Source organism: Thalia democratica, chromosome 4 (genome assembly GCF_965202585.1).
Source record: "Thalia democratica chromosome 4, ktThaDemo2.hap1.1, whole genome shotgun sequence".
Lineage (NCBI taxonomy): Eukaryota > Metazoa > Chordata > Thaliacea > Salpida > Salpidae > Thalia > Thalia democratica.
The window spans coordinates 83,816,398-83,844,120 of NC_139168.1; the positions used below are offsets into that span (position 1 = coordinate 83,816,398).

The 27,723-nt window shown below is 24.1% G+C and overlaps 1 protein-coding gene across 1 annotated transcript; it reads left to right on the top strand.

The window, feature by feature from the left end:
- The first annotated feature begins 373 nt into the window (after positions 1 to 373).
- On the top strand, positions 374 to 9,591 carry LOC145834489 (uncharacterized). The gene is made up of 6 exons (XM_082941927.1): positions 374 to 552; positions 3,037 to 3,219; positions 3,585 to 3,744; positions 4,397 to 4,461; positions 6,771 to 6,861; positions 8,856 to 9,591. Exons 1-6 carry the CDS (start codon positions 407 to 409, stop codon positions 8,937 to 8,939), a joined length of 729 nt encoding a protein of 242 aa, XP_082798053.1. The 5' UTR covers positions 374 to 406; the 3' UTR covers positions 8,940 to 9,591.
- Positions 9,592 to 27,723: the final 18,132 nt, after the last annotated feature.

A 27,723-nucleotide genomic window follows, 5' to 3' on the forward strand; every position in this document is an offset into this window, starting at 1 on the left:
CTGTGTTTCTGTTTAGTGTAGAACTAATTTTAAATATTTGACTGTGTAATCAATTATATTTTTTTCCAATGGTAAATAAGAAGACTAAATAGTATTTTACTTCCAACTTACAAAAGGAAAAAAAAATAAAGTATACTTGTGGTAATTTTAATTGATTGTCAAGCTCAAGTAGCTATTACTAAAAAATACTTGGGAGTTGTTTTATATTAAACATATTTAGTTAATATGTAATATTTAAAACTTTATGTATTTTAATTAAAAAGCTTGATTACTTCATTAATGGTGTTCATTTCATAAACATTAAAATTTAAGCTTTTTTTACTATAATTTAAATACATACAATTCATCTAACAAGCATTAAATTTTCAGCCTTTTTGTATTTTAAGTAAAACACCCACTCTTAAAAATGGAGAACATCAAGCGCAAGATCGCCATGCTCAACGACACCATTGACGAGAAGGACGAGCTGATCACTTCGTTGAGCGAGTCAATCAAGGAAGGTGAAAACAAAAAACAGCAGGCTGAAGAACTCAACAGGAGCCTTACTGCTAGGTTTGTATTTTGTTTCATAAAAATTAAATTATTGTAAAAAAGCTGAAGAACTCAACAGGAGCCTTACTGCTAGGTTGGTATTTAAATAACATTAAAAAAGTTATTGAAGTAAAGTTTTATAAATTAGCCGAAGAACTCAACAGGATCCTTACTGCTAGGTTTGTGTAGCTAGTTTATAAAAAATTGTTATATAAATTAAACTATTGTTAAAAAGCTGAAGAGCTCAACAGGAGCCTTACTGCTAGGTTTGTGTTTTATTTTATAAAAAAACATCATATAAATTAATCTATTAAAATTATTGGTTGGTATTTAAATAAAAAATTGTTATATAAATTAATTCATTGTAAAAAAGCTGAAGAGCTCAACAGGAGCCTTATTGCTAGGTTTGTGTGAAGATTTTACATACAAAAAAATTGTAAACAGTAAATTATTCCCATTGTTTAAAACTTTTGTAAATAACCTGAATTAACTGCTAGTTTGTTTGATTTAGATTATAATTTTAGTTAAGTAATGTTGCTATGAACTTGAAACAAATTAATTATTATTTGTAATGTTGCAATTTCCTATTAGTAGTGTATAGCTTGTGTGTTGCATCTGTTACCCATAAACTACACATTTAAAAATTTTATTTAAAAAAACATAAAAGAAATTAAAAAGCTGAAGAACTCAACAGGAGCCTTACTGCTAGGTTTGTGTGAAGATTGTTTAAAAAACATCATATAATGTAAATAGTATCTAGGTTTGTATTTTGTTTTATTAAAAAAAACATCACAGAAATTAAACTATTGTAAAAAAGCTGAAGAGCTCAACAGTAGTTTTGTTTTATTTAGTAAATAAAATTGAAGAGCTTATAAACATTTTACATTTTTGTATTTTGTTTTATAAGATTTATTAGTGCCTGAAAAATTATAAAATTAACTTAAGGGTGTAACTGTTGGTTTTTAGTTCTCAAAAAAAGAAAAAAAAATCTAGTATTAGTAATTAAAATTGTTGACTTTTTTATCAAAAAAGTTGTAAAAATTTATTATTAAAATATCTATTCAAATTTTCAGTAATTTTTTTTGGCTTAAGTACATGCAAATTATAAAACAATAAAGTCTGGCTTAGTGTTTTACGAATTTTAGGTCTAAAGCATTATAAAATCTCATTAGCATATTTAATTTTCAACCCTTTTAGTTTATGTGCAGTGGTTTAGTTTTTTATTATGAGATGATTGGAGAAATTTGCTTAACTAACATTATCTAGTAAAGTAATTTCTGTAAGAAATTTAAGTTAAGTTGCAATGAACTTTACTTTTTATGCAAATTATAAAGTTGCAATTTCCTATTAAATAATATGACCTGTTTTTTGTCAACTTCATACTATAATCATTTACATACAAGTAAAAAAAATGTTATACAATAAAATATATTTGATGGTTTGTGAAATACTGAAGTTTAAGATTTTATTTTGTTTTATTATGTACTTTTTGTATCTATTATATTGTCCAAAAACTATATACAGTGTTTTTATTTGCATATCAGGCAAATGAGAAACATTACTTAATTTATACATTCCTTCTGACTAATGATCCATAAAGCTACATAAAATTTAAATAAATGAAACCTTTGTTAATTTTACAACATATAACTTTTAATGAGTTAATGTGTGTATACATAAACATCCTATTCTAATTATATTCTACCTTGAAAATATAAATAGGTAATGTAGTTTCAATGAATATTTAAGTTATGTAGTGTGCTTAGTTAAAATTTTAGTTAAAATAATTATTAAAACTACACTTCATATTTTAATTAAAAAAAGACAAAACCCTTATTAAAAAAAAAAAGAGTTAAATGTATTTTTAATAAAGAAAGTTAATTATATAAATTTAATAAAATTTTAACGTTTTTTGTTAATTTAAGAATTGTTTTTTTAAAAACATGTTTGAATTACAAAGTCAAAGTTGTTATATCACCTATATGTATAATTATATGCTGTTTGCAGATAAGTTGTTAAACATTTAAGTTTATGCCATACTAATATTATATACTTAACTTACTTAGCAATATTGATAATGTATATATCCTTTTATGTTCCAGTATATTTACTTATGCATTATAAGTTATTTTAACATAATACTAGAAACAAATTAGTGATAATAAGCTATGAACAAAAATAAAGTTTTTACAAATTCTGAATTTTATTTGTTCCTTCAAGCTCTTAAAATCTTAACCTATTTTTGCTGATTGCTGTAACAGAAAATTATTTATATTGTATGCAAACAGATTGAAAATAGGGAGTTAGATAGTTCTATAAAAATTGGTATCTAGTTCAACAAAATTACTGGTAAAAGTGAAAATAACTGAGTAACATCAATGTGTTACGATATCTAAAAACTTGTATCTTGTAAATTTTTAAGTTTGTGTTTTTTTTTCAAGCTTATAAAAAGTTTTGTTTATTTTTAATAAATATATGTGTTAGTATTTTATTTATATGAAACAGATTGAAGATGGTTGAAAAGGAGTTGGACAGAACCGAGGAGAAGCTGGAAACCGCCAAGCTGCAGCTTTCGTCGGTGCTGGAAGATCACGACTGCATGGAGAAGACCATGAAGGAACTCGAATTCAACGAGCAGGATCATAGTGATAGATTGGACCTTCAGACTGAAGAGCTCAGGAACGCTAGGTAATTTTTAAATTAAATATTGTTGGTTAAAGATGATAGCGGTAAACTAGATTTACAGTCTAAAGAATTGCGAACGCTAGGTAATTTAAATTTTTTATATTTTTCTTATTTTTCATACTAATCTGATAGATTAGATCTTCAAACTGAAGAGTTGAGGTAATTAAATTTTTTGGTAATGCTGTTCCATGCCACAGTCTGCAATCAAAACCAGTTAATATAGTTTGATTAAAAATTATTTTTTAATATTTTTATCTAAAAACGCAGTTTAAAAATGTTAGGAAGGCTCTGCTTAAAATAAATTAATTAACTTAAGAGTAAAAAGCTTGTTTTTCTTTCCCCTTGCAGCTTTTTTATTTCTCAAACAGAGCCGTAGCGGAGGATGCTGACCGCAAGTACGACGAGATCTCCAGGAAGCTCATGATGATGGAGGGAGAGTTCGAGAAAGCCGAGAACCGACTCGAAAGCGCCAAGAACAAGCAGAAGATGCTCGCTGATGAGGCAGAGAAATTGAATGATTCATTGAAGGTAAGTGATAGCTAGAAAGTGTTATTAGTTTGGTATGATAAGATTCTGGCTGATGAAACCGAGAAATTGAATGATTCATTAAAGGTAGTTTTTATAGATTTTTTTTGCCTATTAGTCACAACATGTGTACAAATATTGTGAACACAACCAGTGTTCTTCCTCCCAGGTTAACAAAGTCAAATATTAAGTCCACTGTAATGTAATAAATTGTTAAAACAAAATGCTGAGCAATGAGTTTTTATAGGTCTACAAACATAAATTCTACTACTTTGATTCTTCTGTTGTGTTTTATTTTTATTAATATTAGTTTTTAGTTGTATTTTGTAAGGCAACTTAACAGATATTGTAACTTTTAGTCATCATTTTATTTTTATTTAGTTTTATTAAATTTTTAGCTTTACAATTAGATGCTCATACTATTACTTATTATTTATACATATTTTAAAGTATACTAGCTTACTATATAACTCCTCATTATTTCAATTTTATTTATTATTACTTTTTTGTTTCTTTTTATGAAATATCATTATTATTATGTATATTTTTTAGGTCCACAATGGGATACTTATACTACTACTAATTATTTATACATATTTTTAAGTCTACTAGCTTATTATATAACTACTTATTGTTATTTATATATTTTTTATAGGTCTACGAGCAAATGGAAGAAAAGCTGGGCGACAGAGAAAACGAAATGGACGCTGAACTTTTCAGGTAAAAAGTATAAATATACTAGTAAATAATTTACATACACAAGCTGAGCTTTACAGGTAATAAAAATAAAAAATATATAGTTTAACAATTTAAACACAATTCAATGGTTAATTTTTCAAGTAAATAACAAATTAATTAGAAAAGATATTTTATTTAATAGCATATTTAACACATATGCTGAACCTTTTAGGTTAAAAACAAATTAAAAACAAATAATATTCAATGATTTATTTACATACACGTGGTGAACTTTTTAGGTAAAACATTAAATAAAAAAGTTAACTTGATACGTTTTGTTTGAATATGTTATCCAGGAAATTAGTTTTTTATAGCTAATCTTAAAATGATGATGAACTTTTAGGTTAGATTGAATAATTAAGGCCATAGGGGGGGTCCGACATTTTTTTTTACAAAAATTAACTTTGGCTTTTATATGAAAGCTTAAAATACAAACTACAAGCCTGTTTTTATAGAATTCAAAAATATCATTTAACTTTTGAGATATTTTATTTTTTGTAAACAGTTTCCGATGCAAACGTATGGACCGCAGATTTTTTGGGGTCAATTTTCTCGGAAATTTAAAAATTCACTAAAAATCTATCTTCTCCTTCATTTTTCAAGCAATCTTCTTCAAATTTTCAGGAAATGTTCCTTTTAATATTTTGAAGAATCCTAATGTTGGAATTTTTTAAATTTTGAAAAATAAAACTTTTATCCACAAAAAACTAAAAAAAAAGGGTAATTTTTTGACAATATTTTTTTTTTACTCAAAATTAAAAAAATTCCTACAATAGATCTCTTTAAAGTTTAATGATTCATATTCTGTAAAAATTTCAGAAAGATTACTCAAAAAATGAAGGAGGAGATAGATTTTTAGTGAAATAGTCTTTTTTCGCATTTTTAGTTTTTGCCTTCCATAAGGATCCTATTGAATGCCCTTTCTTTGATCGCTTATATCTCAAAAGTTACTTTGAGTTTTTTTAAGCGGTTAAAAGTGTCTGATAGCTCAGATTAAATTCTACAAAATAAGATCAAGTTGTAAAAAACAAAGTGGACCCCCCCTATGGCCTTAATAATTAAAAACCTATACATACAAATGCAGAACTTTTCAGGAAAAAAAAATTAAATTTAATTAAATAAACTTATTGACAAAAGTGAAGTCTCAATATATTTCTCAGGTAAACAGGTAGTTTTATAATTGGTAAATTTTCTTGAAAGTACCATAGCAAACATAATATTAGTACTTATGAATAAAATGGGAATCAAAAAAGTTTCTATATGTAAGAATAATTTTTTACTTTGTGTTGTATTTACACTTATTAAGAAAAACAAATATTGATCAAGTATAAAAAAAGTAGTGTCAAAGGTTGACCACTAATGCTGTATTTGTTATGAAGTGTAAAATATAAATTAATCATAAACATAACCTGTAAGCCAAAGTTCACTATAAATTATGTAAAGCTTAACCCCTACTTACGATGATAATTTTAAAGTATTTCTTTGCTGAATAATAAATAAGGTTTTTAAATAATTTAGTGTCTCATTGCTATTAAGAGTTTTGTGTTGCGAATGATTTTTTCATAAAATATTTAAATTGTGTCAACCTCACTTGTTCTATTATTGTTATGCTTTGCTAATAGTTCTTGTTATTGATAAAGATTAGAAAGTTATATTAACTGAATATTTATAATTAAGGCCATAGGGGGGGGGGTACAACATTTTTTTTTACAAAAATTAACTTTGGCTTCTATATGAAAGCTTAAAGTACAAACTACAAGTCAGTTTTTATAGAAATCAACTTATAGAATTCAACTTTCAATCATTTAACTTTTGAGATATTTAATTTTTTGTAAAAAATTTCCAATATAAAGGTATGGACCGCAAATTTTTTGGGGTCAATTTTCTTGGAAATTTTAAAATTCACTAAAAATCCATCTCCTCCTTCATTTTTCAAGCAATCATTTTTAAATTTTAGGAAACGTTCCTTATAATAAAAAGAAAAAACGCTACTTAAAAATTTTAATAATTAAAAAAAAAAAGCATCTTGAAGCTTAGAAAAACTCACTAAAATAAGATCAACTTGTAATAAACATGGCTCACCCCCCTATGGCCTTAACTGAAACACTGTATTGTATGGTATAGTATTATACCTAGCTGTTAGCAGTTTCAAAACACCATATGTATGCCATTAATAGAATATTTTTTTTCCATATAACTTTGCCTAATTTGTTTAAAACAAATATTGAAATACATTTGCAGTTATAAAACAAATTTTATAAATAATAAATAAATAATACAATTATTTGCAGTTTGAAATCCCAACTCCGCGATTCCGAGTATCAACGCGAAGAAGCTGAAAAAGAAGTTCAGAAATTGGAAAAGACCTGCGACGGTCTTCAGGTAAATTGTATTTAATATGTAAAATAATTTATAATTTATTAAAAAGAAGTTCAGAAGTTGGAAAAGACCTGCGATGGTCTTCAGGTTAATACTTTAAATCAATATTTATTATAAATGAATATGTTAATTAAAAATAAGTTCAGAAATTATAAAAAGACTTGCGATGGTCTTCAGGTAAATTATATTTTATAAATTAGTATATAATAAAGAAAAATGTTTATTAAAAAGTTCAAACATTATAAAAAACCTGCGATGGTCTTCAGGTTATTAATTTAAATCAACATTTATAATAAATAAATATGTTAATTAAAAATAAGTTCATAAATTTGAAAAGACCTGTGATGGTATTCAGGTAAATAAAACAAAAAAAAAAAAACACTTTAAATAAAAAATTTTCAAATAAAAAATGAATTGTGGCTTGATTTATTTATGTATTAAAGTAAGCAAAAACCATTAGTAATTATGAATGTTTTAATTAAAACCTGTAATACAAGTATAAATGAATTAAAGTAAATTGAGTAGAGTGAAAGTAAGTTACTAATAAGGTGATATCTCTTGTTGGTTGGCTAGATATGATAGTCTTTTGTACTAAGCTAGTCCATAGTATAAGTGCTGTAAAACATTCTGAAGATAAATTGTTTTGAATATTTTATTGAAAATTCAAAGGGATTTAAAATAGACTTAAAAGACCTAAGTTTGTTTAAAGTTAGTATGTTTTATAGACCAAGTTTGAAGTTTACTGTACTTGTTTTGATAGTGTTTTGACTAAAAATTTGTGCAAAATATTTATTTGAACATCAAACATTTTTTCTCAAAAGGTAATTGTAAGGTTATTCATTTAATTTGCAAAATATTTTCCTGAAATATAGTCATAATAGGGATTTTTACAGTAATAAAGGTCATTATGTGTCAATTTTATGACTAATCTGTCTCCTGTCTGGGGGTAATTAAAATTAGTCTGTGAAAAATTTTTGACTTAGACCTAAACGTGAAATTACGTACTGTTTAAAGTTGAAACATCAAATAGTTTTAATACTGATGTTTGAAAATATTGTAGAATGACAACTTAAAAAAACAGAATAAAATAATCAAACTAACATAAAGTTACTATTACAATAAAAGTTCTAATAATAACCAATAAACTCTTATAACCCTACAGTATCTTGTCAAGTAGGTTGTATTCAGACAATACAAATTCAATTAAAACTCTTCAATTGTTTCTGTTGGCATTCAATTGGTTTGTGGAAGGGTTATAAATACATTTAATTGTAACCTTATTAAAGTTGGTTCAAAAACTTAAAGTGGTACAAGACAGTCATTGTGCAACTAAAAAACTGTTGTGGTTTAAAAAAATTTGACTGTATTTATTCAGTTGTTATTTCACTACCCTAGAAAAAAAGTTAAGCATGGGTTAAAAGTTTTATAAAAGTTATTGAATTTTTTTTTTTGGTAGTGGTAAACAAGTTTTTTAATTCCATTTAGTTGTAACCTTACAGTTATGTTATACAATCAACAATTCAAAGTTTGATAAAAACTACATTTTTTGTTGAGTTTGCAAAGGTTTTAAGACAAAAATTAGAAAAATATTATCTTTACAAAGTAAAACTCTGGAAACCACTGGATAAAGAAAAAAAATTATTAAAAAACAGATTTTGTATAGTGGCAGAACAATTTTAAATGGAATTTTGAATTAATAAAAAATTATATTCTGTGACTGTGAATTAATTTATGTGCTCAGAGAAATAATGGCTTAAGTCACAGACCGAAAACCGTCTAAACAACATTTGCTTATACAGAAGCCAGTAGCCCTTCTAGAGTGTTTCAAACACAATTTAAAAAAAACTTATCTTTTAAAAATGACATATAATTTATGTTTTACAGCACACACTAAAAAAAAAATCAGAGTGTATTTTATTAAGTCACAATCGTTGTAGGTGTTAATAGATTGAAAACAAATTTAAGAATCATGATTGTAATTTTATACTTTTAAACAGAAAAAACTGGAAGAAGTCCAGGCCCAGAAAGAGAACATCCAAAAAGAATTGGACCAACTCATCGCTGAATTAGACGATTTGTAAACCAGGTTAAAATAAATAAACCTGAAATCAGGATGTTAATATACCTGAAATCAGGTTGTTAGTAGACCTGAAAATCGGGTTGTTAATAAAACCTGATTTTATTCAGGTTGTTATCATACCTTATTTTTTTCAGGTTGTTTTAGACTACCCGGTTATTTTACTTGTTTGCCCACAAAAACTTTTTTATATGAATTTTTCGCCTAAATCCTGAAATAGCGGCCTTACTTAAATACGTAAATATTAAATTTTTAAACTTTCAAGGCCAAAATTTTTATAATAAATTTTCTAATATCATGTTTTTCTCAAGTGAATTATTTAGACATCAAGTTTTTCTTACAAATTAATTTTTTATAATAAAAAAATCCTTTTCTAATAATATTTCGATCTACGCTACTTCACAATACATTTCCAAAAACTACTTGTATTTATTTGAGAATTAATGATTTTTAATAAATGAAGTCCGTACCTAATTTTCAGAAACTAACAAAATAAAAACACATTCTAACTAATAACATTCTGGATTTTGTCATTCAAACTATATTAGGTGGTACTTTTTTTATTTCTCTTTGAATTTGCTCTAAAAACTCTTGTACGATCGTGTTTTTTGATTATTTGTGATAATAAAACTTTAGCTGGATTAAAAAATGTAAAAGTTTCGTTTTTTATGTATTTTAAACCTAAAAGTTAATTTTTGACACCTAAAATTTAAAAGTTTTACTATGAGCCTTAGTATAAAATAAATGTTTGTTTTATTATTTTATGTTAGCATTCAATGTTCTATATATAAGCTAGTGACTGTATAAACTGGAATAATATGCTTTTTGTTATTTTATCTTGACATACATCACTGCTTTTAATAAAAGTGCTTTTATAAAAAGCTTACTTAATCTCCCAAAAATATCTCTACAGAAGTGTATGTCTGTAAAACCCGGTAAATGTTTTAAGACGGTTGCATTAGTAGTTTATTGTTTGCTACAGTTGCAAGCCTATTTCAGAAAAAAGTTATGAGTAACTATATTTGGTAATTGAAGTAGTTGTTAAAGCTATTTTAAAGTTACACTATTACTCATGTTTGTTTGAAAAATAGTTGGTCAATGAGAAAATACATTTTTACCAACTCTGGTTTTGGGTTTAATGTAATAATTGAGAAAATTATAATCCCTTGAAAATACCACATTTAAAATTATTGCCTATATACGATGATATGAATATATTATATAAATTGGTATTGTAAGCTATGTAGTAATTGATATGTATGAAAAAATTGTATTTCAAAACTATTTTAAATTGGTCTTTTAAAAGTTTAGAAAGAACTATTACTTTTTCATGCTAAGATGATATTAAATTGGATGTTTTTTTTACAAATTATTTATATATAACATACACTTCATAAAAAATCATAGTTTAAGTATTTTTTGTGGGAAAGTAAGTTTCTCACCTGTATGGTTTTTGGGGTTAAACTAGCCACCAAAAATCACTGAGAAAAGTTTTATAATGTTCATGAGCATGCATTGATTTTCAAGTATTTGATATGGAGAAATTAAATACAAGGCCAAAACTTTTCTAAAAATTGAATTGGTCAGTACTAATTATTTTTAATATATATTTATTTGTGGTAGTGATTTATACAAATATATATAAATAAATTGATCAGTTTCAATAACCTTTCACCAAATATTTACTATAATTTATTGTTTTATACTGTTACTGTTCTACGCATAATATAATATATATTTATGATGGTTTTAAATGTATAAAAGTTTGCCAAATATCAAATTAGCAAATTTTATTACAAACATACAATTCAGTAAAGTCATTCCGGAAATATCGTTATGACGTAACTATGAGAAAATAAGTTTGAATTACCACGTTCTAGATATGATTATCTGTTAATGATTTATTAAAACATGAATACATTTAATTGTTTATTTTGTGTATTATTATTGTTAATCTTCTTTATTTTTCATGTTTTAACAGTCTGTATTATTTAAATATATTCATTGTTGTCTGTATTAATACTTTTTTAAGAATAACCACTATCAATTTCAAAGTATAAATATGTAATTTCTAATCAATTTCATTTCCTTATGAAGAAAATTTTCAGATTTACAACAATTAGACCATTAAGTTGTCATCTTAAAAATGATAAGCCCAAGATGTATTTGTATAAATACCAGTTTGTAGTTTTATTTTTTTGAAATTATTTTGTATAAAGTGTTTTCAAATGTTGTAACAGTATGATATTTTTAAGTAAAAAATTATATCAAGCAAGCTATAAATAGCCTATAAAATCAGAAATTTTGTGCAAAATTTTAAGTAAAATGCAGACAAAAAATAAATCCAATAACAATGTTATCATAAAATTGTCGGCTTAAGAATATATCTTTGAATTATCTGAACCGTTTATATCTGTTAACATTGTAAAATGGTAACATTATGGCTTAAATGTAAATAATGTAGTTATAAAACATTTATCTAATTTTTAATATTTTCAGTTATATCTGTTTAAAACTAAGTTCTTTATTTCTAATAATTTTTATACTTATTTTAAGTTTGCTTAAGTAATAACTATTTAGCTTTTAAAATATGTTACATCTATAGATAAAATTTTGTTAAGTTAAAAAAAAAATTAAGCACATATTGGTTTTATTATGTTTTTTAAATAAATTTTGTTATATTTGTACGTAAATGAAAACGGCTTTATGTAATTTACAACCAAAAACCTTGGACAAACAAAAATTCACTTTATAAGTCTTTAAACTTCAATTTATTATCATTAATATGTTTGCTTACAAATGTTTTAAATTCCTTTGAAGAATTTACAACTTGAAAAGTTTCCAATACAAACAATAAAATAAAGTTTTCTCAAAACATAAGTGTAAAACCAACAAATAATTTTTTTATAAAAAAGTTTTATAAAATACTTTTAATCTTTTATATGATGCATAATTCATTTGATTTTTACAAAAAATGTTCAGTTTAATGTAAATCAAAGGCAATCTTATCATCAATATTAAAATTTTCTTTTAAAGAAATTTTGCATTTTTAAAACACATAACTTAAGCAACACTAATTTATTAAGATTGTAAATGAGTGTATATATTAATTTTAGACAAAATTTTGAATTTGTTCACTAATTGAAATTAGACAGATTTTGAAATCATTGAAACTTGAAAAATTTTCAAAGAACTTTTTCATAAACCAACACCTTTTATAACGACATACATATACGCGCTTGTTACCATATATGGAAAAATACGACACGCTCCGTTGCACACGTATATTTCAAATTATCTTTAGTTTAAGTTTATCGTGGGTATATTTTGATTTATTATTCGATTGTTTTACAAATTATAATTGAAATTTATGTATAAAATTTATACTCTTGAAACTTATTTTTTATTTACATGAAATTTATGCGTGTTTAAAATTATGTTTTTCTCGGCCTTATACACGTTTATTGTGTGTATATTTTGATTTGTTGGTTGAATTTTAAAATTAAAACTAGTTTGGCTTGTATTTAGCTCGAATAAGTTTAGTTTCGGTTTTCCAACCAAAAAGTTTCGAATTGCTTGGTGGAAGTTTTTGCAAATTTCATGGAATATTTTGGTTCGTATATTTCAAATAAGCAAGTTTTGTTGGCTTGAATTCAACTTTCTTAAATTTGTTGATTGAATAAAATATTATGCTTTGTTTATTGTAATAATTAGTAATATCCGGCTTATTTATTTAGTTTGAATTTGTTTACTTATTTTAACTTATATTAAGTTTAGTTAGATTTACTTAGTTTATTTTAAAAGTTAAAATGTTTAATAAGTTTTTGTCTAGGTTTACGAAAACTTGCATTTAAAACTTACAAAAAAGTTTTAGACTACAAAACAAAGTATTGACAAAAGTCAATCATCAAATATTTAATTAGTTGTTTATTTAAGGATTAACAAGTTTAATCAGGAACAAAGATATACTTTTAATTATTAACTAAGTATACAACATGCGCCATTAACACGCGTTTTATTAAAAAAATTAAATAATCAAATATAAAAGATTTTTTTGTTTTATTAAAATAATCGTTTAAGTGTTATATATTTAATTAACAAGTCAAAAAGTTTATTTTTAAGTTATACAACAAGTATTTATAAAAAAGTAGCTAGAATCAAAACTTTTTTGTGATGCTAATATAGTTTAAAATTTTAATTTTTGTAACTAGTTATAATATTTAGTCTTGTAATTTTGTTCATGATAAGTACATGTATCAATTGAGTTAATTACAATTACAAAAACTATTTTATATTTTTGATTTCTCATCACTCAAAAATGTTATTGTTTTTGCTTTAAAAATCTCGTTACAACTCTTCGAAATCTTCAGCAAACTCTCAACGCATGACTGAACACCGTACCACGTATCTCTGCACAGTGACGTCACAAAACAAAAATGCGTCTTTTGCTTCCTTTTTTGGTCGTAGAAATAGTTTTCTGTTAAACTTTCTCTTTGCGGATATCTCAGTGAACTTTTTCACGTTTTTTGTCTGGTTTTCTCCAGAATTTGAGTCAAAGATAGTAATTTTTATTAAATTAAAAAAAGCTTATATAAATATATGAAATGTTTTATAAATAGCTCATATAGAATTTATTGATTATTAAATTTTAGTTTATATTAACAGTCTTAAATTATAGTATTTATTTGTTAATGTTTATGAAAAATTTTTTGAATTATTAGAGTTTTTAAAACAATTTTAATTGGTTTCTAAATATTTTATTTATTAAAAAAAAGTCTACTTTAAAACTTAAAATATGAAATAAAAAAAAGTTTTGGGTACAAACTACCAATTTAAATATAGAAAAATAAATTTGATTGACTATTTATTTTCATTATGTTTACTTAATTTTATCTATATAGTTAACTTTGTTTTATATTATATCTAACAACAATGTAAAGCAAAGATAAAAAATAATTAGTCAGTGTAAAAATGTGTAAACCTAATAAAATTACCTTTAACAAAACAAATTAGTTGCTAAGTTTTATTACAAACTTTAATTAGTATTGTAGTAAGTTAACATAATAAAATTAGTTGAAACAAGCTCAAAATAAACACAAATTCATAGGTTTTAACTAGGTGTTACAAGCTACTAATTACAAAAAAAAACTTTCTTTTTAAACTTTATTACTCTTTGAAAAACTTGTAAAGGTTTTATTTACAACTCTCGCACTATTCGTAATGTTTGTTTTAAACAAATATTAAACATGCTATCTTTCGTATCCTTGAAGTCATAGTACATGTTTCAAAAGTATTAAAGTGTTATTAAATTTGTAAATAATTTTATAAATACAACCTACTTTTTATACACTGACTAAAGCGTTATTTTAAATAAATAATAGAAAAAAAAACTTAATTTTTTTATACAAACGTCAGAAAATTTTTTTTTTACGTTTCAAATAACTTATTTAAATACTTTTTCAAAATATTTAAGTGTATGAATTAATTTATTTAAACTGTAACTAATCAATTCATATATTAAAATAAAAATTTTTACAAACAGAAAACGATAATTTAAACAAAATACTACATCGTAATTTATCAAGTAAACTTCATACCAAATATAGGTTTAACAGTATATGTATAATAACATTTACAATTTTATAAATTAATTTAATAAAAATTTAACTAATTTACGTTTAAAAGTAAAACTTTTATAAAAATAGGAAATTCGTTATTAAAATAAAATATATAGCAATTTATCAAGTAATTCTCATACCATATATAGTTATAATAAAGCGACATTATCTTATAAACTCTCTGTGGTTTCGAAAATGTGACTGTGAAATATTTGATAAAAATTTTTAATTTCGGTTCATTGTATACTTGACAGTTAAGTTATTTTATCAGTTGATATTAACTTTTTATCAAAGTTGCTCAAAAACTATATGAATTAAGTTTCTATTGAGCTATTATAATTAAATATTATTAAAAAAATGCTCATTTAAATTTGAAATATATTTTTGTTTGTTAAATTTAATAACATTTTACTATTTCACAGTTTTTGAATAAATAAATTTTTGTATTTTTATAAAAAGTGATTTTATTTTTCCCTAATGTATAAATTTTTTTATGTTTAAGTTGCAAAAGTTTTAGAGTCAGTTTCAAAGCTACTAGAAGATTTTTACTATAGAATGCACTATTTGAATTATAATTTTATATTTACTTATGACCATATCCAGTTAACTTTTGAAATAATTAAAAAAGTATACCTATGATAAAGCCGATATAACTTAACAGTAAATAATAAATAAAATATAAATAAAATAAAAAATAAAACTATGTATTTAATATCGATATGTATTTACAAAAAAAAACTGATTGCTCTCATAATTTTATGCTTGAATAAAGCTAAAATGTTATTTATATGCAATAACCATTTATTTTTGTGTTATTTTAGCTTTTCACGTCATATTAAATATTCTTGAGTAAGTTCAAACTGTCAAATTGATATAAAAGTCATTGGTTTTTATCTTACATATAGTTTTTGTTTTTATTTTTAAAGATTGAAAGGAAAATTTACAATGATGTTTGAAAATAAATTATTTGTGTTATCGAAAAGTTACTACCAAAATTTATAATTAAACATAATAAAGCTAATATATTTGGCTAATATATCATTAAACAGAATAATAGTATAATAAACTTAATTTATACAAGGTTTTATTACAGTCACCAAAACATTGAATAAAAATGTTTATGTTGGTAGAAGTTTATACATTTTAGTTTTTTAAATATAACTCAAATAATATTCTAGGTCTAACTTTAGTCTAGTTGTAAAATGTTTTGGAAAAACGAAATTTGGTTTACAAGCTATATATAAAGGACTAAAAACATAAATTAGTGTTTATTTTCTAGGTCTAACTGTCAAATTGTAATTTAATTTATAATTGTCTAGGTCCTTTAATTCATAGTATAAGCTATTTTTATATGCAATAATAAAGTCTTATACATTTCAGACCATACTCACAATAGTTTCCGTGATTGTTAAAGCATAGTATGTATGATTATTGTTGTAGTTATTTCTTCAAGTCTGGTCTAAAATTATACTGTACTTAGACTTATTTGTTGTCGGTAAATTTATTTCAGTTAGGCTACAAATTCACATAAAAAATTTCAGTTTTAACTGATTTTATCTAGTTTTTAAACTTACTTTGAGCAGTATTAAATCAGTTAAGTTTTATCATAAACAAAATAAGTTTTGTGTTCAAAGTCAGATCTTATATAAAAAGAAGTATAAATATATTTTTCTATTTAACTGTAATCTATAGTATGTAGATAACCACACTTAAATCTATGAAATATTAAATTTGTGCATTAGTTTTCTCAAAAGTAATTTTATTAGTTTTTATAAAAATTAACTGTATATAAAGAATAAAAGTTAATTATAATATTTTCAAAGTACCTGTACTTAATGAATGACATGGATTTTAATATTTTGTTTTCATAACCTTTTATACAAACATTAAACTTTTTGTTTACTTTTTTATAAACAAACTCGGCAATATGAAATATTTGTAGCATAAACAAACTTTGAAGATAATTGAAATTTGTTTATGTTGAAAAATTTTTATATGCTATAAGTTTCTAAATAAACCTAGTTATTTTTTATAAAAGTTTTTATTGAAAGTCCATATTTTAATTTGTATTAAAACTTTACAATGCACTTAAACAAGTTTCCAGGATTATATTTGCAGAGTAGATCTTTTCAAATGAGCTAAACAAAATAATGATATAATTTTTGGATACAAAAATATTTTAACATAACTATCTTAAACAACTTTTTGTATTTTTGTATACTATGTAATTTAATTATTTTTTGATTATTAGTTAAATGTTGATGTAGTCAGGTAGTCAGGTTATTCTCAATACTATGTAAGTTTTACTATTTTATTTTATAGGTCCACTAATTAAAATAAATTATTTATACACTTTAATACCAAGCAAACTAAATGTTAAAAACTCAATTTTATGTTGAAAAGTAAATATACATGCTAAATAACTTTTCCAAAAAATTTAACACATCAACGAAAGCTAATTGTTATAATTTCCATCAACTTCTGTTATGTCATAATAGGCTCTATATGACATCATAATGGCCCTTATTGTTGCAACTTTCACAATTTCGAGAGGCCCTTCAACAAAATTGCGGCCGAATAAATTTCAGAAAAGTTTGTTGTTTTTTGTACTGAATATTTTATTTTTTGAAAAGTTTCAAGTAGCTATAATGATAATGGTGTATATGAAATATTATTTTTTGATCTGGTTTTTGGGTATTATTTTATTTTGATGTAAATTATTTTATAGTTTGTGTTCATGCTGATATATACAGCAGTTAAGTTTTATACTGTTTGAAAAAATTCTTGACTTAAATTTCTGGAAAGTTTGTTGGTTTTGCGACTAAATTTTTTTTTTGAAAATTCAAGTGCTCATAATGAGTTACTTTTAAATGGTTTTTAAGAAGTTTTATTTTTGATTTTATTTCTGATTTTTTTTCTAGGTACACTAAAAACTAGTGTTAGACTAATAAAGCTTAAATATTTGTTTTTGATTTAAGATTTTAATTTTAATCACTTAATTTAAATTATTATTAAACAATAAATTTATAATTGAATATTTCTTTTTGGAAAAAATGTAAGTGGTTGATTATTAGTGGTAAAAAAAAGTATTAAGTATAATGAACATTAAAAGCAGGGCTTCTGAATTTTTTTTCCACTGGCCCCTTTTAAATAAATTAAAAAATCATTGTCATAATTCTCAAAAAGCCACTTTTAAATTCGTCTAAGACCTTACTGCTCTTCATCATCTATACCAGAATAACTGTTGTAAGTTTAAAATTACGGCCTTGTAGCTTACCCTACCCTTTGCAGCATATGGCCCCCAAACTTTTCAAAATGACCCATTAAAATTTTTACTCAAAATTGACCCACTCAAAACATTTGATTTAAGTTCCATAACTACCCTTGAATACGCCTAAGACCTTTCAACCTTTAACATCAACTCCTTAATGTCTACTATGGCTACAATCAAAAATAAAACCATTAAAACTATTTGTAATATTTTACTAATTTGTTGATTGTAATAATTAGTTATTATAGTTATTTTTATGGCTTCTTTACTAGTCACCCCCTTTAGCTATACTTCTTATTAAGTTATGAAATTTTATCTACTAATCAATTTTCATATAAAACAATTAAAATTAAAGTTTGCTAAAACTGTTTATAATATTCTTACTAATTTGTTGATTGTAGTGCTGAGTTATTATAGTTGTATTTGTTTACCAAGTTAAAGTTTTTGATGTTTTAATTGATACCCGGTTTTAGTCATTTGTATTGAAGTTGTAATATTAATGAAACAGTTATAAAATAAGCTTTAAAAAACAGTATTGAGTTACAAAAATAAAAAGAATCAGTAAACATTTTTCCAAATATTGTTTTTTTTATTTAGCTCATAACAGTAATATTTACTAAATTATACTTTTTTTTTTTGTTTTTAACACAAATAAATTTGTAGAACAATTTAAAACAATGTTTAATGTTATTCTATTTTCATCAAAATTAAGTGCATTTGAAACTAATAATGGCGTCACCAATCAAATAGCACAGAAGTTATTTCTTGAAAGAATATTAGATCCATGTAAATATTATTAAAATAATTGCAGTCTTAACATCGTTATTGCTTATTTGCGGCACAAAATTGTGCTTACAATTGCTATCCACTTTCTTTCATTAAGGTCTAACTAACCGAAACCATGTAATAAACAGAATAGTAAATTTATAATTGATTAAAGTTAAATATTAATGAGAACTATAATTAAATTTAAAAAGTTCGAATCAATAAAAAGGAAAATATTATGGTTTGGCATATTTAATTTTGTTGATATTATTTGTTAATTGTTATTGAACTTTTTTACATTTTTTCCTTTAGCATAAATCTACATTCAACATAGCATGTCTATTAGTTGTTTTAATTCTGTTCTACATATTAAAGTTAATAAAAAGTGACAAAGAAAGAAAATATTTTGGTCTAGCATCGAAAATTTTTATTAGTATTTTCGATTATTATTTTTTTCTTTTGTCACAATCGATATAATAAGTATAATTTGTTGTTGAAGTTTTTTCTATCTTCTTTTATCATAATTTTATCGATTGCAGTTGAAGCTGTTGCTGACGTCACTTGTCAAATTTCACTCAGTTTTATTTCCTTCGAGTAAATTTATAAAATTAATTGTTTGTATAGTTGTTAGTAGAATGTTATGAGGCTTCAAGTCAAAATATTTACAGCATATTAATGCCACCAATCAGTTATTTAAATGACAGCTACTTTTTTCGGAAATTCTGCTTTAAATTTGTTTTATAGCATTCTTAAACTTCATTGAATTATATTGACATATCTTTTAAACATAAACATTATTAAAAGACATTTGTTCTTATTTTTGCCTATTGGAAATAAAAATAATTGAAAATTAATTTTTATTTTTCTATACATAATGCAATACATTTTTAGGTTTGAAAACGTTCATGTAATTATATGTTTGTATAAGGTTTCAAAGAAAAACTGGAATAATCTGCAATTTGTCGCTTTTCGCAAAAAGATAACCTGAAACTTGGGAATTCATTAAAAAAATCTTGAATTTTTAACAATTGTTGCATTTAAAATAATGAGATTTAGATTAGATACAAAATATCTAAAATATATGATATTTTTTGTATCATTTACAGGGTTGCCACAAAACCTTGAATTTGAAAAATTTTGAAAAAAAAACCTGGAAAAATTACTAAAAAACTTGGAAAAATCTTGATTTCAAAACATTTTTTACATATTAAGTAGTATAATTTTTATTTGCCATAAAAATTTATCATGTAAATGAAATTTTATTAATATTTTATAATATAAATTTTATATATGAATTTATTGTCATCACTATTAATTTTGTTAAAATACACATCTAAAGTAGCTTTACAGTGAACTTTTAATGTTGTTATACTACTTAACACAGTTTTTAGCCTCAAACTAACCTTAAGTTTAAATCTTAATTTTAAATAGATCCAAAAAAGTGTACTTTCGAAAGCCTTGAAGAAATTCTGAAAACCCTAAATCTCTCAAAAACCAGTGGCAACCCTGCATTTATAACTTTGATTATTATTGAAAACATATAAAGTAGCATTACAGTATTTTTATAGTAATTTCCTAACCATTTAAGCCAGTTCTTACCTTAGATTTAATTTTATATTATAATTTGACTAAAAAACTTGTACTTACAAAAACCTGGAGGAAATAAGTTCAAAAAATCTTTGGCAACCCTGTATATAAAAAAAAAAACTAATAAACCAACTCTTTTTTTTAACTTAATCTATCAATTTACAGCACTTATTATAGATTTCAATAAAAGTTTTTTTTTATTGTTTTGAACCTTATCTCCATTATTAAAACAACAAGATTTGTAACTATTTAAAATTGGAAACATGGTTTTTATTAAAGTTTATTTCAAAATACATACTTTGTTTTCAAATGTCATTATACTAACTCAGATTTTAACAGCAACTAAAAATTTTATCTATTTTAATTTCTCAGCATAATTTAAGCAGCAACTGAAATTTTTATTATATTAAATTTTCTTCATAATTTCAATTTGATAAAAGTTTCATTTGAAATTATCGATGACGTCATGTATAAAAACTTGACTAAATTTTGTTTTTAACGTTCTTATTGTTCGAATTATTCGTATATAAATTATATCTGCTAATACATAATAGCTCACGAACAATTTGATAGCACAAAGTGTGCTGAACTTAGTATTGGATGTAATATATATTATGCTAGTAAATTGTGTGATAAAATTATTAGTATTGCTTGGATTAATATCTCCATTTTTGAAACGTGCATTTAATCATTATAAATTAGTTTGATAGTAACTATTATATGTAAATTGAACGATAAAAGTTTTTTAATCTCATTTTAATAGATACTGACCAGTCGTTCGAAAACCAAGTGTTAAAATTTAAAACTAATAAGCTAATGAAATTTGAACCATAACTTTTCTGCTAAAAATTAGGAAACACTTTATTAAATATCATATTAAACAAATAATATAATTCTGATTTAAGCAGATACTGGAAGTTTTTATCTTATCGAATTTTTTCAACACAATTTTAATTTGATAAAAGTTACGCTTGATAGTATCATTGACGTCATGTGCAGAAAAAGCAGTAAATTTTGTTTCTTACAAGTACATATTTTGTTTCAATTATCAACTGCCTCCACTCTGAATAAAATGTTTTCGGGTTTTATGTCTTTTTTGGAGCACCATGTGTGCTTAAACGTATTTATCAAATAAAATTTTCACGCATAAAGTTTATTTTTGATTTAGTTTCTCCATTATTGAAAAATGAAATTTGCTTTTAATCATTGATAACTAACTTGATTTCAGATATTTTATGTAAAAATATTAAAAGACTATAAATTGCATAAATGTTTTATTAATACATTAAATTGTTTCATTTCACTGTTTTGATTTATTAATACATCAATTTAAAGCACTAAAGGTGCTTTAAACACAAATCATATACATTAAACTGGCATATGCTGTGCAGTACTACGGGCAACGTAAGTCAGGGTTGCCACACACTCAGGGAACTCAGGGAATCTCAGGGAATTTTCAAACTGTAGAAAATCTCAGGGAAACTCAGGGAATTTTGGCATTTTTCTTTTAACTCAGGGAAACTCAGGGAAGTTTTGATTTTTCTCTAAATTTCAGGGAAGTTTTTGAAAGTCTCAGGGAAATTTTTTTCTAGATCTAGAATGAGGTTTAGTTAATCCAGTTTTAATATTTTGTTCAAAAGTAGTAATTTTTATTATTTAAGTGGTTATTTAGAATTTTTTTAGCCTTGCGGCTAGTTCTTCAATATTCGTAGTATTAACATTGTAGTTTTTTTAAGTTTTAAATTTATATTTACTTAAGTAAAATCAAACACTTTAGAGAAATGAAAGTTGTTGTTAACTATTCATTGAAAAGTTCTAATAAACTTTTTATTTTTAGTTTCTTATGTAGTTTAAAAAACACTATGTTGTACTATTAGTTCTTATTTTTTAAATAATAAAGTTATTTGTTTACAACTACTCGTTTTCAGTAAAAAAAATTAAGATGAATACAGATTAGTGTTGTATTACTTTTGTTAAAAAAAAAGAGGTCAAATTTTTGTTTATAAATAATAATTTCAAAAGTAGTAGCAGTAATGGTAATTAATTTTTTAGTGTGAATGTTTTAATATACTTTACAACTTTTTTGCAGATTTAATTTAAAAGATTTTTTAAGTATTATGAGTAAAGTACAGTTTAAAACTTTGTTTAAAAAAAGTTGGCTTAACCATGAAGACTTCAAAGATTGGTTACTTGAGAATGTAGACAAAGAGAAGTTTAAATGTAAGTGGTGTGGTGATGATACACCAATGGCCTTATCCAACATGGGTATAAGGGTATTGAAATCGCACAGTATGTCGAAAAAACATCTTAAATTGAAAGTCTCTAAGAGTAAAAATAATGCAATTACTAAACAATAAATGTCAAACAAATTAAACTTTATTCTTTTATGTAGAAAGTTAACTAACAAGTTTACACAAAGTTGTGCAAAAAATTAGTTTTTGATTTTTAATTGGTTTAAACCTTTTAAGATTGAGTTTTTGAAAACAGTTTTTTTCATAAATTTAATGCAGAAGCATACACATACAACCTTCCTTTTATTATTAAAGAAGAAAAATGAGAATGAGGTATTAATAATTTGTGTTAGAAGAGAAATATTTTTTTTTTAAGATTTGAAAAATACTCAGGGAAATTTAAGGTTACTCAGGGAAATTTTTGGTCACTCAGGGAAGATTTTTTGGCTCAAAGAGTGGCAACCCTGGTAAGTTTTAACTTATTTTAGTTTTTTTTAGCTAAAATTTTACACTATAAATGTACCACAAAACTTGTTTTTTAAAATTTAGAAGAAATTTAGAAAACTTTTGGCAATCCTGGCAACGTAAAACGCCTGATTCGGATGTTTCCGTAATTTTTTATTGCTCAAACTGCTAAACAAAATATTTTATGTTAAGCTTTTTAAATAAATGTGCTGTCAATTTTATATTTTTTTATTAAATTATCAATCCATCAAAGTTTTTCTTCTTTAGACATTTCTAGTTTTAATTATAGTTTTTATAAATCATGCAGCCCATAAAGACTTTTTTTAGTATAATCTTTTTCAAACTTGAAATGTTGTCAACCCTAGTCTACAGATATGTTATTGATTTTTATTAATGTTTTTTACTCATAACATGCTAATTTATTTTTCTATTTAAAACTTCTTAGGTTTGATTCTCACATATTATTACAAACAAAACAATGTTTCACTCTTAAATCAAATTATTAGAGATCATCGTTTTAACAACATTAAAAACATTATTTAAGTTATTTTAACAACCGATGATCTCTAATAATTTTATAAATAAAGTGAAACATTGTGTTGTTTGAAATAATCTGTGAGAGTAAAATATAATTTGTCTCCTGAAAGATGCTTAAGTTGAGAATTTTCTATTGTTTAATTTAAAACAAACTACAATTTCATTTACAATTCTGATTTTAACAGATGCTAGCAGTTTTATCTTGTCAAACTTTTTCAGCTTAATTTTATTTCAATAAAAGTTACATTTTAAAATATCGGTGACGTCATGCGTATAAAAACTGATTAAATTTTGATTTTAACATTTGTACTTATTGATGAAAAATTAAGTATCTAAAATGTTAGTTAGAGTTTTTTCTGGTTTGATGCAATGTTTTAAAGCACTATTAGTGCTAAAGCTTGGTAAAAAATTTAATGAGTTTGTGTAAGTAGTTTTGTCATAAAGTGTTGCTTGGATTTATATCTTTTCTTGGGCATGCTTTTAATCATTGTTAATTAACTTGACAACAGTCCTTTATGTATATATTGAACGGTATGTGTTTTTAATCTCATTGTTTTTATTTTAGTAGATATTAACCAGTCGTTCAAAAATTATATGTTGAAATTTAAAACTACTATGTTTTAAGAAAATTGGAATTATGACTTATCTTTAAATTATAAAAAGTTATGAAAATCATCCTTATATATAATACCAAAAAATACTAAAATTCTGATTTAAGCATCTACTTGAAATTTTATCATATCAAATTTTTTCAACGCAATTTTAATTTGATAAAAAATTGCAGTTGAAGTTAACACTGACGTCATGTGCAAAAAAATCAGTAAATTTTGTTTCTTACAAGTATATATTTTTTTTGAAATGTCAGTGATCCAAGCTGTGAGAAGAATGTTTTCCGGTTTAATATAATTTTTAAAGCACTTTGTGTGCTTAAACGTAGTTAAGATGTATATAAATTTTCACATTGTAAAGAAAATGATTACTACCTCCATATTTAAAGAATGAAACCTGCTTCTAACCATTGTTAATTAGTTTGATGGCAGACATTTTATGTAAATATATTAAAAGACTATATAAGTTGTATATATTTTGTATAAATTAGTTAAATTTTTTTATCTCACTGTTTTGATTTATTTATACACCAGTTTTAGAGCACTAGATTTTTTTAAATCACAAATCAAGTTTATTAAACTTGCAATTGAGCTTGAACGATGAGTGTTTTTTCTCATTGTTTATTTAGTTAATCGTTAATTTAAAGCACTAACGGTGTTTTTATTTACAAACCATGTATTTTATACTTTGATTTTTAGGAATGAAACCTGTTTCTAATCATTGTTAATTAACTCTATGGTAGATTTTTTATGTAAACATATTAAAAGACAAATGTTTTTTTATCTCACTGTTTTGATTTATCAATACACCAATTTCAGAGCACTAAAGGTATTTAAAATACAAATCATTTACATTAAACTTGCAAATAATGTTCAGTACGGGCAATGTAAGTTTCAACTTTTATTTTAGCTTAAATTTAATTTTATACTGCAAATGGACAAACAAACTTGTTTTTGAAAACCCGGAAAAATTCAGAAAACTTTATGCAACCCTGGCAACGTAAAACGCCAGATTCGAGTATCCAGGCAGAAATATCTACTTCCGCAATAGTTTTTTTAATTGATAAAACTGCTTGTGAAAAATCTGTTAAGCTTAAAAAAAATATTTTATATCTGCTACCATTTAATTTTTAGAGTACAGCTTATTAAATGATCAACTTTATAGTATTTTGCTTCTTAAGTGATTTCTAATTTTATGTTATAATATTTGTAATCTACAGACATCTCATTAATTTTTATTAAAGTTTTCTACTAATAAATAGCTGATCTATTTCTTAATTTAACACTTGTAAGATTCTTTTCTCGCACATTATTACAAACAATACAATGTTTCACTTGTAAATCAAATTATTAGAGATTATCAGTTGTTAAAATCACTCTTATTCAAGTATATTCTGTTTGAATAAGAACTATTTTAAAAAATGATGATCTTTAATAATTTGATATAAGAGTGAAACATTGTATTGTTTAAAATAACCTGTGAGAATAAATTATAACATGTAAGTTGAGAACATTCTATTTTTAAGTTTAAAACAAACTACACTATCATGAATTTTAAATTTAGAATTGATCGGAACATAGAATATTGAACATTATTTACAAACTGACAACGCCGTTTCACCCGATTGGGTATCTCAGGTCTGCAAAGTAAATAATTAAATAATGTTGAATGAATTTTAATCTCCTTAAAGATACCAGGGTTGCCACTTTACCTGGAATATGACAATTTAGGCAAAATAACCTGGAAAAACCTGGAATTTTTTATGATTTTAACATTTTTAGCAGTAAAATTTTAGTTTGACACGAAAAATCAATCATATTAATAAATTTTTTTTGTCATCATCAAAAATTTTTTCTATCATAAAACACATTTTAAGTAAATTTCAGTGTCTTTTCAATGTTTTTATACTATTTAACAAAGTTTTTTACATTAAACTTAACTTAAAACTGAAAATAGGCCCAAAAATGTGTACTTTTAAAAACCTGGAAAAATTTTTGAAAAAACGAGTGGCAACCCTGAGATACTTAAGTTAAGAACTTTCTATTATTCACTTTAAAACAAACTACAATATCATCTAATTCTTACTGCATTTGAAATTGTTAATGACGTAACGTACTAAATTTTCAAATTATTTATTTTTTTACAAATAAATTTAATGTAGTACAAATATCGTTTAATGTTGAAATCAATTTTTTGTCAACCCTGAAATTTGAAGCACTAAATGTGCCAAGAAGAAGTTAACCTACCAAGCTATAATAATCATGCAATAGTGAAGCTAATTGTCAAATTTAATTTATGTTAAAACCAGTAAGTAACGTCAATCTTATTAGTTTACTCTAACCTGTTAACTTTTAGTATGGTCAATAAAAAGTTTTAATTTTTAAGGCAGGTGTACGTTTTACTTAAAAAAAAAAAGCATTAGTTGTTTTCATAATGAGCTAATTTGATAATTGTTTAAAATGTAGTAAAAATTTTATTCACAAATTACTATAACCGGTACTAAGTCGTTAAAATTGAGTTATTATGTTACTCAAAATTTAACTTAGAACTAGTTTTAAATGTTTACTATAAAAATCATTGCATACACTTTGGTATAAAGCGAAAATATCTACTTAATTCTGCTTAGGTTGCCGATTGCTGTTTTAGTTTAAAGAATAAGTTATTTTCTTAAAATCATTTTCGTTATATTGTATTTTATTTTACTTATTTGATATGTAATATGTACTAAATGATGTCAAAAAATGTTTTCAATTTTTATCCAATTTTGTTGCACTACAAACTTATAGTGACGTCACCTTTCAATATTTCCACCAAATTTTATTTCCTTCAAATTTATAAATCATAACATACAAAGTATGATACAGTTGTCAATGTTTTGCTAATTTTAGAAGCACAAGTGTGCTTTTATAAAAGTTGATCTTAATGTGGGTGAAGATATTTTACCAGTGATGCCATAAAACCTGGAATTTGAAACTGTTTTTACATTTAAAAAATGAAATTTCAAATAGGTTCAAAAAGTATACCATATATATAAAAAAATTCTACCATCTAAATTATTTTTGTTTAATAGCACATTTAAAGCATGATTACAGTACTTAAAAAAATTTTTTTTACTATTTACAATAGTGTTTTACCTTCAGTTTAATTTTGTACTATAAATGGCCAAAAAAAATTGCTCTTTAAAAACCGGGAAAAAAATAAGAAAATCTTCAGTCAAGTTTTTTAAACTTTTAGAAACTCTGTTTCTTATGTTGATAAATTAGAACAGGCTTCATATTCGTCAGGCTAAATATTTTGATTATTATTAGCATAATGTCATTTGGAATCTTTAAAGTTTCATAATTTTTTCAATGTTTTTCATTATTATAAAGATTATCCGGTCCGTGAGTTCTTCTTTTATTAAGACATGCGAAAGATTTTTTTGTTAAATCAGTCCTGCCGTCGAGAAAAGTTGCTCACCAATTAGTCTACAGAGTTGTTATTTTGTTATATTTAGCTAAATTTTATATTTTAAATTTATATATTTTTAAATTAATTGCATTTCAAATTGTTGACGTCGTCTATTTAATTTTCGAAAGACTATTTTTATACAAATTATATATACATTAATTAGTAAAAGGCTTTGTATTGAGTCATGATAGAACTAGTGAGGAATTCAAAGCACGAAGCTTATTTAAAATCTAACTCAAAAAACAGTGATATAAC